The sequence below is a fragment of the Homalodisca vitripennis genome, chromosome 7, assembly GCF_021130785.1.
Source record: "Homalodisca vitripennis isolate AUS2020 chromosome 7, UT_GWSS_2.1, whole genome shotgun sequence".
Taxonomy (NCBI): Eukaryota; Metazoa; Arthropoda; class Insecta; order Hemiptera; family Cicadellidae; genus Homalodisca; species Homalodisca vitripennis.
This window is the reverse complement of record NC_060213.1, coordinates 112515180-112533557: the sequence shown is the minus strand read 5'-3', so window position 1 is coordinate 112533557 and position 18378 is coordinate 112515180. Positions and strand designations below refer to the sequence as shown.

At 31.4% G+C, this 18378-nt stretch overlaps 2 protein-coding genes across 3 annotated transcripts in view; one reads left to right on the top strand and one right to left on the bottom strand.

Annotated features, from left to right (window-relative positions):
- LOC124366211 overlaps positions 1–1292 on the bottom strand; it is a 38441-nt gene extending 37149 nt beyond the window's left edge. For both annotated transcript variants that reach the window (XM_046822585.1, XM_046822586.1), the window contains exon 1: positions 930–1292. In XM_046822585.1, coding sequence (XP_046678541.1) covers positions 930–1172 — 243 coding nt within the window. In that variant the 5' untranslated portion in view covers positions 1173–1292. The remainder of the gene's footprint in view (positions 1–929) is intronic.
- Positions 1293–4808: 3516 nt separating this feature from the next.
- On the top strand, positions 4809–17094 carry LOC124366210 (transmembrane emp24 domain-containing protein 5-like). The gene is made up of 4 exons (XM_046822584.1): positions 4809–5133; positions 9406–9602; positions 14192–14258; positions 16155–17094. Exons 1-4 carry the CDS (start codon positions 4942–4944, stop codon positions 16374–16376), a joined length of 678 nt encoding a protein of 225 aa, XP_046678540.1. The 5' UTR covers positions 4809–4941; the 3' UTR covers positions 16377–17094.
- Positions 17095–18378: the final 1284 nt, after the last annotated feature.

The window sequence follows — 18378 nt, the reverse complement described above, 5'->3', positions numbered from 1 at the left end:
CGTGGCTTCAACATGTTGTACTCGTACAGAAAAACCCCTTAGGTGAAATTTGTGGGAAAGAAACGACTGTAACTCTGAGAGGATCAAATATGGTAGTCTTCAGTTTTCTTAATTTTGGTTATAATAATTTGTTTGAACACTGTAAATATTAGGTAGGGTACTATAAGCGGACCCGGTTTTTTATATCGAAGAATGTAACCATCGATACATAATATTCGCATCTCAAATCCTAGACTATCAATCAATATAAAAGTATCTATAGCCCTCAATAACAATCATACGTTTTACATTAAAGTGTGAATTTAATATTTACAGTAGCCAAACAAATTATTATAACCATAATTAGGAAAACTGAAAACGACCATATTTGTTCTTCTCACAGTTACAGTTGTTTCTTTCCCACAAATTTCACATAATGGGGTTTTCGGTACGAATCCAACATGAAGCCACGAAAAACACGTGTTAACACATGTCTTAAAAACATCATCTTTCAAAGAAATGTCGTTTATTTTTCTAAAATTGACTGCCATGTTTAATAACCAAATTTTACTTATGTAAAATTAAAATATTACCTTACATGTATAATTTTAAAGTGTTTACAGCTGTTGATATAGATTATTTAAGTTAATTATTCAAAATAATTAATCAGTATCGATTGGTTATGATTAAGTAATATCGTTTGCCAATTTCGATATACAAAAACCGGTCCGCTTGTCGTACCCAACCCTAAATATTTAATTCATATTTTAATTTAAAACATACGATTGTTATTGATGACTATAGATACTTTTATATCGATTGATAGTCTAGGATTTGAGATGGGAATATTAGGTATCGATGATTACATTCTTCAATATAAAAAACCGGGTCCGCTTATCGTACCCTACCCCATCAGAACCAGGCCTACTGACTCATGAGGTACTACTTACCCGTGTTTCAGATTTTAAAGAGTGTAGAGTAATTTGTTTTCCACTAGTAAGTTGTCTTTGAAAATCTGAGTGCCTTTTACTGTTGACATGGGTTTTCAGGGCAAATACCCCTGCTACAGAAATGTCTATGTTTTTATTACAAAAGGAACAAAACCCCTCATATATATCTTTCCCTTTCCTCAGCCACAAATTCCAACCATGGGTCGCCGCCCAATTATCTTGAAATCGGTACTTGCCCGGCATTTTTAAAAAGATTCACACTTAACAGACTTGAAAATAAGCTTTTCAACAGCGCACAACTTGGTTAACAAAACACTAACAAAACAAAACCAACAAATATCAACATGTTATAAAGTTGGTTCCTATTTATAAAATTAAAAAAAAAAAAAAAAAAAAAAAAAAAAAAAAAAAAAAACCAACACCGTGAAGCGTCACTTTGTCGTCCAGACCGTGAAGTTATCGTCTCTTTGTGCATAAATGTTGCAGTTCTCAGGCAGAAGGCGCTTCCAATAATTAAAATAATCTATAAAATTAAGTATTAAAAAGCAATCGTTCTCAAAATATACATCGTTTTTCGTATATAAAACTTGCACAAAGGTGTCCTGTTAGTTGTATAATAAAACAAAATTGACCTTAGAGGATCTATCGTTTAAAGTAAATGCACATTAGGCGTGCGTTCACGGTTAAAATCACTCCTGAGACAACATATCCAAACATATGCCCGCAATGAAAATTTGTACTGAGAACAATTTTACAAATCCCGGGGAGGTCCAATCATGTACTTTGTACTTTTATTTTTTTTTTTTAACAGTGCACTTAGAAGAAGGCATAGCTAACGCTGAGGCTTAAATGAAATAAAAAAAAAAAACAATTTTACATTCTTCACAATCGATTTCCTTTCGAATATTTCTGGCAATATACCACATATGTAGTACAATATATTTTCTCTATATTAAGATGTTTGCATTACACTTACTGAGTAACAGATTTAATTAAATTATCCAGTTTTCTCAACTTCTTCCTATTAATTAATGCACAGGTTCATAGAAACTTATTACAGTATCTCGGATATTGCTGTCAAACCCCCAGAAATTACTGCCCATAGGAGCACGTACAATATTTCTAAACAAACTTATCTGATGTCCCACTGGAATTACTTTACATTGGGGTTATTGTTATTTCTACCTCTGGCTCGTACATGAAAATATATATATATATATATATATATATATATATATATATATATATATATATATAAAACAATTCCAATTGGTTCTGAGAAAACATGTAGGTTAAAGTATAACGGAACTTAAGATCTTCTAATAATCTAGTCTGAGACAAATTTATCACATTGACACTGTTTATGAATTCTAATGCAAATGCTTTACTTCCATGTTTAAAGATGAATACATTTTTTTGCTTTAAAGTGCTAAGATAATTAATGTAATTGACGAGGAGATTTGTGTCAAAATTAACATTTTCTAATTTAATTGGTTTCTTCAAACCTCTCCTTTTGAAACCCTACCATTGAATAGGTAGTAAAACTTCTATCTATTGTCCTAATAAAACTGATTGCTGGTTGAAAACCAACAAATGCTAGAGCAAGTTTGCTTAGAAAAAGGGTAGCGTTTGTGTTGCTAATTTTACGTTCATTTTTCGGTTTCTATTAAATACATGCTTATCTGAAAGTTTATTTTCGAATCGAAACCTTCTTCATTTTGACGATTGTTTATGATTGTTCAATAATTGTTTATAATAACATCAATTTTTAGGTGTATATTATAATAAAATACAATGAGCTATATTTTTGTAGCTATACTGACTTAATGACGATGGCTAGTTTACGGTTCTATCATCTTATCCTTCTTAAGTGGGGCGTTAGGAAAATCATTTTCTTCCACAGCACATTTTGAAGCTGACGCAGTTGGTTCATTAATCTGTAAATGTTTTACATCAATGAAGACATAAAACATGTTTATATTGTTATTATATATAAAAATATATAATAAAATAAAAATATACACCACATATTATATATATATATATATATATATATATATATATATATATATATATATATATATATATATATATACACTTAAGAACACTGATGTTAACACCTTCTTATGACTACCATGACAACTTCTACAATGTACAACGAAATTTTCGTTATTAAATATCTTAGTAATTATTGTAAACAAAAATCACTTTGAACTAAGATAATAAAATATTAATGCGAAACTGTATATTTAATCATGCTTTTATTATCAATTGTATGGAAGAATTAATTCAATCTCTTGACGCAACCCAGTATCATTTCCACTGCTCGGCACTCGCCCGTTTGCTCTATCCCCTGTCCTGCCCACTATTACTCAGCGACTAACCTCAAAAGAAAACGCAAGCTCCCTGGATACGTCTATGGCTGCATTAGTTTGTTCAATTCATATTTTACGATTGTGTATGCCAACATACAAAAATTTAATACAGTTATATAATAGTTAAGTAGATGCAGTGTAAACAAAATGGTGCGAGCGCGGCAGACCCACACAGCCGATAAAACAGAGACGAGGAGATGCTTGTCTCACTCCCCACCACTGGAGAGGGCCCCTCCTGCGCGTGGATGCTCAGATATTAATTGTTTCTGCGCAGGTTTCTTTGCAATCGGTTTATCTTTAGTTTTAGTTGAACTCTATATTTACTCTACCCCTAGTCTCATACCTATGAATTTTTTGGTCTCAAGACGCATTTAAACATACAAAATAATGTGGTTTCCATGGATAAAGTGAGTTAGCATTTTATTTATACATAAATCATTGGACTGTAAATATGTTATGGCACTTCATAACGCCCATCCTGTTAAGGATCATGGTTATAATGCTTGAAATGGTTTAATATATTTTAAATTATATGTTTAGAAAATTCAGGCGATTAATCATTTTTGCTATGTATGTGGAAAGAAATGGCTTGATTAGTTTAATTATAAATTAGAAGCTTAATATTTGGAAATTGTTCCTTACACAAAAGACAACGTAACTGTATGTGACCAGTTCCAACAGAGAATCTAGATATTGGGGTAAATAAGGCTGGTCGATAGGTCTAGTGTACTTTGAATGATAACTGTTAGAATGGGTGGAGTTCGCTTGATGTTAAAGGCTGTTTTGAGGGAGTATGGCTTCCTCTGCCCGCATTGACGAAGAGGCTGGAACAGACCTAGCCATTCTTTCTTCTGAGGTGACATGATTGAAATATTTCCCGTTATCCTTCTTTTAATGGGATCTCAACAGGGGGCAGCCTTACTGATCTCTACCCCCAGGCTTGCCGATTCTGAATATCCTGTCACTCTGGAATCAATGTTAAGTTCCCTTTGGAATAAGTGCAATGAGAGGGTTATTATTTTTTTTTGTTCTAAATGAACCAAATAAAAAACTTCCTTTTCGGCATCGGATACTAACCTGATGAAGGCGTTGATAATTTTGTAATCATAAATACTGAAAGAGCGATGCTTTCAGTATTTGGGTGTCCATTCTTCATAGATGAAAATTTTTCTTTGAATATTTAAAGACAACTCTAAAAAATACAATTCCACTCAAATAAACAAAGCACTTTTTAGAAATTGTCCATTAAATTAATTTTTGAAATCGTAGAGATTTTTGGATAATCAAATATTACAAAATGTTCCCCATACAATTTTTTATAGGCTGTTTTAGAGTATAACAGAAAAAAATAACTAACTGTTTGAAGGTCAAAGCTTTACTATTAACAATAAGAAAAAAGGCATTTACACTTTAGTTTTAACTTTGAAATAATTTTTTTAATAAAAAAAAGTCATTTGAGAAAGGTGCATTCCCACATGAGCCTTCCACGTTTTAGTTGTTTGTGTGAAAACAGACGACGCGTTGTTTTGTTTTTACTTTCTCTCGAGCCTTCAATGAAGTGTCGAAGTGTCAGTTGCTGCCGCGTGCTGTTGTCTTTTGTTGTCTTACTAGTTGTATGTTAATAACATTAAAATATAATGTATTATTTTTCGTACATGTTGTTATTTCTTATGGTATTTCTAGATTTTTCCGAAGAACAACAACATGTTAATTGGTTTGAAAATTTGCCAGCAGTTGCGATGGATTACAAAGTTCATATAGATCCTGGTAAAGAAGATTGCTACTTTCAATATGTGAATCCTGGTGCTACGTTCTACGTTAGTTTTCAGGTTAATAAAACTTCTATCTTACTTTCTATAAGGTATTGGTCAATTTATAGTATATAGTTTGCATGAGCATATTAACTTGCCCTTTTATATAACCTCAACATACATAACCTCAAATATTAATATATTAGCCCAATTTGATGGAGTTTACAACATTATTCGGTAATTGTTTACGTGTCAGCTAGTCACAATATTTGTTATATTTTTCAAAAGTACAGTTCTTAAAAATGAAATTAAAAACCACAAATAACAATTACATTTCTGAAAGATTCTAATCTCGTAAAAAGCACTAGTAGGCCTAGTTGAACGGGCTAAGAAAAATGCCTCCGGCCATCATTGCGGGGTTCAAGAATCAAGAATATTTTATTGCCATCCCACACAAACGATGCATTGACAAAGTCATAGAGTTTAAAATATGTCCTTAAAACATATATAATATACAATATACAAATAAAAACACATACACAAACCTTAACATAGCCTACATGGTACAGTTATATCCTTAATGCTGAGCATACATGCATGAACTACATGAAAATCCTATTACTTATATTGTAAAGATACATTTCTTCGATAGAATAGAATGCATTTTGCTTCAACCATTTAGACACAGCTATTTTAAAATTATTACATGAAATTTCCCTAACTTCTAATGGGTTCTTTGGGGCTGGTGAAAAACATCCCTCGAGATAATACCCATCAGTAAATACAAGATTCCAGAAGACTGATCACTAATGTTTACTAAATATACTGACCTATCCATGTACTAAACGTGTCTCAATCAACAAAACAACATTGTATCCTCAAACAACGGCCACCACATTTGTAAAATGACTTGTCCAACTCAAAACAGAATGTCATTCTAACACATTAAAATAAACACTTTTTTTGTATATAGCTCCAAAAATAGGTGCAGCCTAAGAAGGAGGTATGTATCATAGTTTAGTAGACTATGTCTAGAATGTGTATGCAAGGTTTTAACAAAATCAGCTTATACATCTTTTAGCTACGCGACCATCCATAGGTTTTCTTCATATTGGCCTTAATATATAAACCTAAAAAATAGCTGTTCAGATTGGTAATTATAAAAATACAAAGTATAGATTTTGTTTTGTATGTGTTCTATTTGTCTTAAAATTATAAAATTAATGTAGTTTTGTACAAAGGAATGTTTTAGGAACTAGGTTAGGAGTAGTTCATGAACTAGATTAGGATTTGTATCAGAGGATTAGTTCTTTCTATGGGTAATTTCACACTGCTAAAAAACTTGATAGAGTAACCACTACACATATTGTTCGTAGTTAAAACACAGTTGTAGAATATTAATATCATACAAACACTACACAACTCGAATACAAAATGGTTATTGGTGATGGCAAAATACAAAGAACAATGTCTATCTGAAATGTACAACACAGCAAAATCCGACAAATCGTGAAATAAGAAAACATTTAATAACGAGATATGCAAATACAATGCATAGCCTATTGACAAACAAGACAGAGAGCGCAGAAGAAAATCGACAATCAAACTTCATCATGGAAGTAGAAACTGTTACAAAAATGATGGAAAATAGGAAAAGTACAGACAAACTTATATTATCCTCATATATATTTGTTAGCCCTACTCTGACCTGTAACATTATTTGTAATTTTATGGTATGAATATTGGTATCCCAATTATCCCCTCCACCAATGCCTACCCCTCCATATATTGTTATCTCCCCCACCTAGGAACCCTGATTCCCCTCTTTCCCCAAGATTGATGGACAATTTGGGATGTAATCTAAAATTTCAAACATATTATCAGTTATTGTGCAATTATGGATTGTGATTGACTAAAAATTCTTTCTGGATATAAAAACATACCATTTTAAGAAATAAATAAAAGTGGTTTTAGATCATTGTCGCTAACGTGGCTAATAATTGGTCATTCCATTTAAAATCAACCAATTAAAAGTTAATTTTGGACCTTTACTCCTCAGATTTTGATGATTTTTGCTGATGTATACTTTGGTAGCAAAATATTTTTGAAATAGGACCCATTATGTCTAATTCTGAAATTTTGCATACATGTAGTCAATTGTAGTGTAAATAACATATATGTATTTTTTAATTAGAGGGGATGTACTTTGGGTTTTTTCAAAAACAGTTTTTAAGTTTCAAACAAATTCAAAATATACAAAACATAGTCATGTGGTATATCAAATTAAGGAGCATTTCAAATTGAAAGGAATGCCACCAATTTCAGCTCTCTTTAGCTTTAATAGATTTTTAGCTACATAAAAACAAATACTGAGACGGCCAAAAACTGATTTTTTTATGGGTCAATCAATAATCAAAAGGCAGAAAAATTTAAAATTTTGCATTTAAAACAGTCTTAGTAGGTACAACTTCCAAACAAAAATCATAAAAATCTGAGAGATCAAGGTCCAGACCACTGGTTGTTTTAACATGAAATGACCTTAATTTAAACATTATCCTATTATTCAGACTAATATTCTATTTTTTTCTATACTTTTATCATATTTTGAGTTGATCATTAACTTATTTATCAATATCAATATTTTTGTGAGTGCCATCTGGGCTGCAGGATCATCAACATTTCTGATTATCTAAATTACCAAACAATAACGAACCAAAATGATGAACCGAATTACGTTATAGGTATTTCACATTATGGTATAGTTCAGCTATGTTTTTGTATCTAAAAAGTCAAACATCTCAGGTAATTACTGAAAGTTTACTAAACTGTTTAAAAAGTAATGGATTTGATGATAATTACTTGAAAGAAAATTTTGTTTCATTTGCAAGTGATAGTGCTGATGTCATACTGAGACAAAAATCAGGTGTAACTGAAAGATTGCTTGAGATGTACCCAGATATTATTCTCTGGCATTGCATTAATCATAGACTAGAGCTAGCCTTAAGTGATGCAGATGATGAAGTTGGGGCCATAAATGATTTTCAATGGTTACTTTGCCATTTACAATCACTTTGAGAAGGCAAAGACAGACAAGAACAGAAGCTCTACTGAAATATCTATGTATTGTGGCCTATCAAGGCAATTATCCTCATCACCTTCACCATTATCATCAAAATGTTTACTACTTAGTCCAGTCATGATTCAACATCAGTAAGCACCTCTTAAAACTGTAAACAACAATATGATTCTTTTTTTATCTGATAAAAAGTACTGAAAACTGATTAGTGGCCAAGTGACAAATCAGTACAATATGAAGGAGAAGAAATTAAAAATCTGTAAAAGGTTTAAGCTCAACAAAACTAAAATAAAAAACTGTTTTTGAGATTATATCGAGGCCAATTCACCTTCAAGGGTACCAAAAGATCTCATCCCGTTGTTGAACTGCACTAAACTGATTCCATGTGGTTCGTCATAATGTGAACGAGGTTTTAGTCTCATGAACCAGATAATGACTGACTTGCGATCTAGACTCTTAACCAGACATGTTTCAAGTCTTATGTTTATAAAACCACATGGACCAAGTACTGTATAAATGAGTGGAATGTGGATCCGTACAGGTTGAACAACTGTATGTGAACAACTGGTTGAGGAGACACGGCAGAAAATTCATATGTTTAGTTTTGTAAATTTGGTAAACTTAATTTCTTACTATTCAACATTTCCTTGTGTGTACTTTCATGATTATATTCTTAAAATTATTGATAATCACTTTCCTTTGTGAAATGTTAAACACCACTTTTTGTCCCTATGTTATATACATTGTCATGTTTCATTCATGTAAATAAGCCTTGTTTGTTATATTTGTGCAGTTTAATTTTACAACAAAGAAGGGTTCCGTTTTTATCTCCAAAACGTTTAAATTAGGCTATGTTGTCTTCCTTTCTCATAATTATGAGCAAAAAAGTATCAATTCCAGAACTTAACTATTGATTACACAAAGGCATATACATTTTAAAATATGCAGATTACAGACTTGTAACCTGTAATTAAAAAAAAAAAACACAAAGAATATTTCACATGTAAAAAGTTAAGGAAAGTACGTTCTGGCACTGCTAATTTTGCCATAAAACCACTGGTAATAATAAAACTATTAGGGACATTTACATTCAATTTACAGTAATTTACTTTGTTTTGAATGGTCACTAAAAATATTTAAACATTACATTGTATTGATACAAACCATTAGTTGTGAGTTAAGAAATGCACTGAATCCATAACTATACCAATTGCTATATATAACTTTATATATTGTTTGTTTGAGTTAGTTTTGACTGGCTTGTACTTGTGAAGGTGCTACGAGGAGGTGATGGCATGGCAGGGTTTGCGGTGAGACATCCCAATGGCCAGATCGTTCACCCATACCAGTGGCGGGCACACTCTGACTACCAGGACCACCAGTCCACTGGTGGCTACTACAGTGTGTGTATCGACAATCAGTTCTCACGTTTTGCTGACAAACTGGTCAATCTATATATTTCCGTTTTAAGGTAAGAACAAACAATACATCTAAACTAATTGTAATTTTTCTTCCAAGTTGTGGAAAAGGAATGAAAAGTTCTTTATTTTAATATCAAAAGTTAGGGTCAAATGGCCTTTTCTTTCACTTAACCTGCATTATAACAAAAATAAAAAAGTAATATTGTGCTATTAACCAAAACTAGCTTTTAATGTCTATTAACAACTGAAAACTAAATTTGCAAAACAAACAATACACTTAAAAATTATTTTCCATGTAACTATTAAATACACAACACAATTACTCACACATGCAAATATCCATCAATAGTACAGCCTAGGGCACATGGGACATATCAGTAAGAGTTTATTAAGACTTGTCATAAACTGCAGTCCTATGATGATCAATGGAAGGTATACAAGGCAGAGTGAGCACTTCTTGAACGAATGAATGAACGTTTATTGTCATATTATATCTTACAAGATCCAGCTATGTTGGTAAGACAGATGACATAGTCAGAAATTGAACAATAATAAATATTGTCACTGCTACATAATATAACTTAATATGATACAATATTACACATTAAACACCATTAATAAACTACACATAAAAGTTTTACGAAGATGTCAGACATTAATAGAGTAAACAATGAAATTTGTCAAATTTTGACATCAGTAATAATACTGCTAAATATATTTAAATGTATACATCCAACAATTCCCTTTCCTCGGTCCCATTGTTAATAGTAATCAATTTAACAATAACAAGATTCCAGCTAAAATAATTCGCTAACAAATGAACAAGCTCTAATATAAATAAAATTATTAAAATTTTCAGCTATGAATAAATTAACTATAAACTAAGTAACAGTATTAAAACTTTTATCAAACATTTATTTCGTAAAACATTGGTGAGTTAAATAACGTTAAAATTGTAGCATACCATAATGTAAACAATCATTCATTAAAACAATTAACAAATAAAACAAAAAAATTAGTTAATCCGGTTGTTTAGCAAATCCTGTCCATTACCACATATCTTAATAGTGGATTCTGCCTCACATCATGTAACAATTTAAATGTTTCCAGAGTTGTGGTGCACTGTGACAGAATTTCAAGAACATAAAATTTTACTGTTTTGATCTATTAATATGGATGGTTATTTTATTTGAGTTGTAGCGAAATCAAGTTTGTTGGAGAATCTACTAGAAAGCTGAATATTTTATTAAGCTTTGTTGTATTAAATAATACAACAATTAAATAAAATGGTTCATCGGTGTTGTTTAATGTCTCGTACGAATGTTAAATTAAATTATATTAATTTTTGAGGTTTTAGAATAAAACAGATTTTTTTTAACCAGGATTTGAAATGTACAATTATGTTTTCATTCTTTATAACTTTCATCTTATTATTTCTACTGTAAAAATAAGATTGTATTGTTTACATATGAGAATAAATTATCAGAAATTTCAAATCATAAAATTTCGTAGATTAAATCACTGATATAAATAAGAAATAAAAGAGGGCTCATCAGATACTGATACCAATGTCCCACCAAGACTGATATATTACATTGTTTACAATTATTACTATAGCCTGCTTACAAACTATTTCATTATCTCTAATGCTTATTTAATTTGTATGATGAATGATTTACATTTATAAGCTCGAGATAGATAACAGAACACACCAGCAGTTTTCTATGACTGTTCACTTCATAGAAATATAAACAGTCTGTCACCACCAGTTGAATAAACAAATACTTTATTTCATTCTAGTGTTTTGGAATGAAATAGCATAATTTGCAACTAGTCAACTAGTAGTATTAATCATCTTGGCTATATAATTATAATATATATGATTATAATATAAATAAATAAATAAATATATATATGGTGACAGACTGTTTATATTTCTATGAAGTGAACAGTCATATATGATTATCATATAAATAAATAAATAAATAAATATATATATATATATATATATATATATATATATATATATATATATATACAGGGTGTCCCAAGCAAACTTCTATAGCGGATAGTACACATCATTCTATAGCAGATAGTACACATCATTTCAAACAAAAAATGTCATATAAACATACATTGAGAAATGTCTCATTTAGCCAATAGCCACCATTTCGTATATTTTTATAAAGAAATTATTACCTCTAAAACTAGTTAAGCTAAAGAGACCAAATTTGGTACATAGGTTTCAATAGATAAGAGAAAAATTAAAAAAACAATTATGATATTTTCTTTAATATTAACAAAGTGGCATCTGTTTAAAATGTTTATAGTCAAACAACAAAAAGACCAGTATAGTTATAAAACATTTAAAAATTTCATTACAATTCCAATGGTACTCTTTTCAATGAAATCCGTCAACGCATAAGCGAGTACGACCACTTTAAAGATACGCTTGCAAAAGCTGGGAGTGCTAAACATGTCATAGTTGTTGCTCCTACAAGGTTTAGAGATAGTAATTGTTAAAAAATACAAATGGCGGCTAGCAGCTAAACTAGACATTTATCAACCTATGTTTAAATGACATTTATTCTTTAAAATGATGCATACTATCACCTACAGAAGTTTGTGACGCCTTTTTATGAATACAATGTATATATATATATATATACGAGGGGGGGTAACCCAAAAAAAACCGGGAATTATTTTATAAAAATTATATATTATCAAATTTTTTACAATACGACCTATCTCCTTCAAAATAATCTCCATTACAACTAATACACTTGTCCCAACGCTATTTCCATTGATCAAAACATTTTTTGTAGTCATCTTTAGAAATGGCTGCAAGCTCGAGCTTCGTTTTTTTTTCTTAACCTCTTCAACGCTGTCAAATCGTTGACCTTTCAAGCCTCTTTTCATGTGTGGAAATAAAAAAAAAGTCGCATGGAGCGAGGTCAGGCGAGTAGTAAGGTGCATGGGGCAGCGGAACCATGCCGTTTTTGGCTAAAAACTGCCTAACTGAGATGGCTGTGTGTGCCGGTGCGTTGTCGTGGTGGAAGAACCAGTCTCCAGTCTGCCACAAATCGGGTCTTTTCTGGCGAACACTGTTACGCAATCTTCTTAAAATCTCCAAATAAAATGTTTGGTTGACAGTCTGACCTGGAGGAACAAACTCAGAATGAACAATGCCTTTAGCATCAAAAAAGCAAATCAACATGGTTTTGATGTTTGATTTGACTTGCCGACATTTTTTTGGACGAGGTGAAGATGGCGACTTCCATTGGCTTGACTGTTGCTTCGTTTCTGGGTCATAACCATAGCACCATGACTCATCACCAGTAATTACCTTTTCCAGAAAATCGGGATCATTTTCGAGATGTTCTTTCAGAAGGCGGCAAGTTTCAACTCGATGTGCCTTTTGATGGTCAGTCAGAAGTCGAGGAACAAATTTGGCAGCAACCCTTTTCAGTCCTAAATCTCCTGTTAAAATTCGCTGAACCGAGCTCCAAGTTAACCCACTACTCTCTGATAGTTCCTCAATTGTCTGTCGACGGTCGGTGAGCACAAGTTCACAAATTCTCTCAACATTTGCGTCCATTTGAGAGGTTAATGGACGTCCAGAACGAGGTTTGTCTTCAATCGACATGTCGCCATTTTTAAATCGAGCGAACCACTTGTAGACCTGAGTTTTCCCCATAGCATCATCTTTGTAAGCTGTATTCAACATTAAAATAGTTTCTGCAGCATTTTTACCAAGTAAAAAACAAAATTTCACAGCTGCACGTTGTTCACTTAAACTTGCCATGACAAAAAAAACGAAACAAGAACAAAAAAGGGCTAGCGAAAACAGTCACTACGAACGAACAGAATGCACTAGGACAACGGAACTGGGGTCACTGAGCTCGCAATGGGTTGCGCGACACATGCCTAGCGGCAGGAATGTGTACTACACGCTGCCGGCTGCCAGCAATACCATTCCGGTTTACTTTTGGGTACCCCCTCGTATATATATATATTACACATGATTCAGTTATTTTGTATTTGACCATATCTGTCACATATGCGTTTAAATAACCCAACTAACATATGATCGAAAGACTAAATACCTGTCAAACGAATTTTATTTACATTAAATTTGTATAAATGGCAATAGCCTTAATTAATTTCAATAGACATTGGATCGGGTAGGGTACGTATTATATTATACATATTATATAAATTGTACATATTATACACAATATATGTACATCTACCGTGTTGTGTATTTTATACACACTGTACCACTAAACGTGTTATAATTTTTGAAAGTGTTGTAATTTTATAAATGTCACACTCGGAAACAACATGAAATTCTAAGAGTGTACTTCCCTCTACCCTCTGTCATTAACATCGCATGCTGCTCTAGTAACTCTGCATTTTTCATTAATCAGTCGGTCTCTGTTTGACTGCAATCTTGTGATTTTTAGTCCAGGTGTAATTAGAACAGTTCCACTACTTTTCAACAACCTAGATAGATTGTTAACTTTACTTTTGATTTTTTTACTTGAAGAAGAAAAACAGGTTTTGAATTGTGATTTTTGTAATTCCTAGTGTCGGCATATTTATTCTGTTTACTTTAAGCCTGGTACTTCTGTTCCAGATATGACCAATGGGACCAGTACACAAAGGAGATGACGGAGCTCAATGTTAGCGTTGAGAATTTCACAGTAAGTTTACTCTGAAACAAATACACAAAATTGGTTGTCTTTCGTTAACCACTTGAATCGCGGTTGTCATAACATAACAACAACAAAAATACATTGTTCTTGTAAAACTTGTACAACCATTTATATAGTCAAGAACACAGCATAACGTGCTGTCGATAGGTCTATTCCTAGATACATATTTGCTAATATAACATTATTAAATATTTAAGAAATAAAACTAAAAATATTTACAAGTAACTACAGAATTAGTACAAGTAATCAACCAATCTCGTCATCAATTTATAAAAGAAATTAAAATCCTTTTTTGTCAGGTAAAAATATAGAAACTTATTAAACTTAAAATGTAATAAAAAATTATATAGTACATTATTATTAATGAAAAACAGTAGGCTATATGTAATACAAAAACAAAAAAACATTACAAATACAAGTGAATAATCTGTTATAAAAAAATGGATTGATGTGTAATAAATACTCAAAAATACACATCCAATACAGTGAAAAGAATACAAATTTTAATAGTTTTTCGGACTCAGTCAAAAGAAGGTAGATTTTTGTGACTACAGTAATATTGTTAATTTATTTCTCATGGGATTTACATGTATTCGTTATCTTGAATCCTTTTGAGATATAAATCAGAGTGTTAATAACAAAAATAGTAAGAAAATAAACATTTTAGTAACTTTACTTTTTCTCTAGGTCCATAAATAATGGATTTACGAATTTGTTGAAGTTGCGAAATTGAACGGCCACCAAAATGGAGTGAAATTACATAGCAAGTTTCAGCTTGTTTGAGCTTTTTTGGGACAGTAATCATTTCCACAAACTATGTTTTATAGCACATATATATATATATATATATATATATATATATATATATATATATATGTGTATATAAACTTCAGAATGGGGGTTGATTTTGGGCCTTTGGAGTCATCTTTAATGAAGTAACACAGAAATTTTCTGTCATTTTTACCATGAGGACAATTGTAACAGACTGATTTTGTATACAAAATCCACCTAAAGCCCACATTTGCCACAAAAAATTATCTAATCTATAAAATGTTGTTACTGTTAGCTCATAATAGTATTTATTTTTGAACACAATCTCAGGATATTGTCTAATGATATAAACAAGTTTATTATAGACTATTAAACATACGCCAGTATGGCTAGTCATGGTTTTACTTAGTCTATAATTTTGTATATTGATATTTATTATAATTGTGAATATTAAAATCTGATTGCAGTAAATTTTCCTAACTGTCGGCAATTTTTAAAATTGTAGTGTCATCTGCATTAATCAATGTGATAGCTTGCACTGAATTGGGCAGATCATTTATATAAATTAATAAGAAGAATAAGAGTTGACCAAGCACAGAGCCCTAAGGGAAACAACATTCAAAAATATTGTCTTTTAACCATGATCCATACCTTTTGTTTTTGATTAAATTTAATTAGTTGGATTAAAAAAAAATTTGAAAAACATTTTTTACTAGACCATAAATTAAAATTTCAAACAGGTTTTTTTTTTGCACATTGCAATGGAGATTGGGCAGTAATTATGTGGTTGGTCTCTTTTCCTTTTTTTTTTTTTTAATTTCATCAATTTTGAAGTTTTACAAATTTTCTGGAAAGATTCCTTCATTGAGGAATTTTGCAATGTGAATGGAATAGGATGGAGCATAATATGGTTTAGAATGTTGTTTGAAATGCTGTAAACATCACAAGTGTTTGAGTTTCTCAGCTTGTTACTGTCTAGGAGTATATAACTTTGTCAATCTTTTCCTATCAAAAATACAGGGTTCAATATTATATTTCTCAACTGGCACTTAAAGTCTGATTGAAAAACTGATGATTTACTCTTTGACCGATACAAGCATGTGTCTATTGCAGTCAGCGATAATGACGGTGGAACGGAACATCAACGAGATGCTGCAACATCAGAACCACCTGCGGGGTACTGAAGCCAGAGACTACAACCTGATCTCAGATAACAACAACTACGTGCTCAACTGGTCTCTGGTTCAGATCATGGTGATAGTTGGCACCACTGTGCTGCAGGTGCACTTTGTCCGACGACTCTTCGAGGTTAAGCCCGGCAAGCCGCGTGTGTAGACCACGTAAGATTTGGCACATACTCGCAAAAAATAGTACTCACTTGGAAATACTGATTTCTTTGTAACTTCTGCGATCATAACACAGTACTCAAGTACTGTTATGATTCAAGTTGGATTTAAAATCCGAAGTACTTTGTCATTTGAATTGATTTGATCAGCAGTTATAGTTATATGAGAATATAAAATGATTATGGATACAACGATGTACGTAATTAAACATGCATTTTTATTTGCCAGTTTTGTAATGTTAAAACCACAGAAAAAAAACCATGTCTACTTATTGAACAGATAGAACTAAAATATTGTATTCAATACTTAAAGAAAACACTGTGAAATGTCAACATGTTGTGTTGACTGTAAAATAATGTACATAATATATTTTATGTATTTTTGCGCAATACGGTAGATATTTTCTATGCCTAAAGGCTGATATTAGACGGTAAAACGCAAAAAGATGTCCACCATCCCACCATTGAATAGTCATGACTTGCGGAAGTGGCTTGTTTGTTTTCGATAGTTCTTTGGAACTCAGAAAAAGACTTGAATCTCATTGTTATTGATAGGTTGTAAAAATTGTTTGTTGGACCATAATATTTGTAGGTTGTTGGGATAATTTTAGTTGTATATTACACTGTATTAGTGTTTGTAATTGTTGGAGAAGCGTGATAATAGTGTTTTCAAGTTTTGGATATCATTATAAAGTGCAATTTATCTCAGTTTCTTTTTTACTGTCTATACTTTTTAAGTGTCTTGGTTGCATTACAAAACAAAACACCAGCTTCTCTGGGAATGATGTTACAATCACAGGGTATCATTTTTGTTTATTGTGTAGTTTGTTAAGTTTTAGTTTTTCATAATAAGTGTAGAGATAAAATTACAGTTTTCATTTTCACTTCATATTATTTTTAACTTTGAAGACTGTACTAATATTAAACCAGTGCCAGACAGTAACAGAACCATTGTTATAGTGGCTTTACACTTAATTAAAATTCACTTTAAACTTAAAACTTAAAATTCCTAAATTTATAAAGTCTTAGGTGGCCACGCTTTCTTTGTTAAACATACAATAAATAAAAATCCTCCTTTGTTTTAAATCAAGTTTTAAAACTGTACATGTTTGTAAGTTTTAGACTTATTTTGATTTCTCAGGTGAAAATCGAGTAGATTTACTATTTGTGGAATGTGGAAAATGTTAGTCCCATAATATTTTAATCATGGTCAATCACATTGTCTAATTACAAACAATACAGTTTATACTGCTGTTTTGTCATGTAACATTTTATTTTTCTCCCTAAATGTATTTCTAAACAATTTATTAATGTTTACATTCCACATTTCCCTCCATTCCATTTTCATATTTTTTCTTTCATTATTCTTGTAATTGAAATCAAATTCCAAGTGATTGAACCATGTATAAAAGGTACACTTGTTTTTATCAATAATTTTGTTTTTAATCTGTCCTGCTTTTTTACTACGCAGTTGGCAGTAAAATGTAATAGTTATGTTTTTATTTATTTGAATAGTAACTCAAGTAAATTTTAAGTATTTTTTCTAATTTTGGTGTAATTTATTAATATTTTTAAATATCTTGTGTGAAAACAAGAGTTCTGATGCTTTTTGATGTTATAATGTCGTAGGTTAATACATTTTCTAGCCTCGTGCTTCCAGATCTATAACTGATCATGAATACCGTGGATGAACAGCAGAATTGTTAAATAACAAAATAATGTTAGAATTTATTGAACTGTGACATGCCAAAGTTCTGCAAGTTCCCCTCCCACCTGTCCACACTAACCGTCAGTGTTCCATTCTCTGGCATACAATGCGTACTAGACATTGTAAAACATTCATTGTATGTTAAAGTAAACCTATGCTTCCAACACTGTAATGAATGACTGGAAAACATACCTGCAGTAGGAATTGGTATCAGCACCAACAAAATATTGGTTGGATACTTTCTGAACCAGTAGGGAAAGATTGCAATCTAATCGAAAATTTCT

Coding starts and splice junctions, on each gene's coding strand:
- LOC124366210 (XM_046822584.1), top strand. CDS start 4,942: ATGTATTATTTTTCGTACATGTTGTTATTTCTTATGGTATTTCTAGAT. Junction 9,603..14,191: donor CTATATATTTCCGTTTTAAG/GTAAGAACAAAC, acceptor CTTCTGTTCCAG/ATATGACCAATGGGACCAGT. Junction 14,259..16,154: donor TTAGCGTTGAGAATTTCACA/GTAAGTTTACTC, acceptor TGTCTATTGCAG/TCAGCGATAATGACGGTGGA.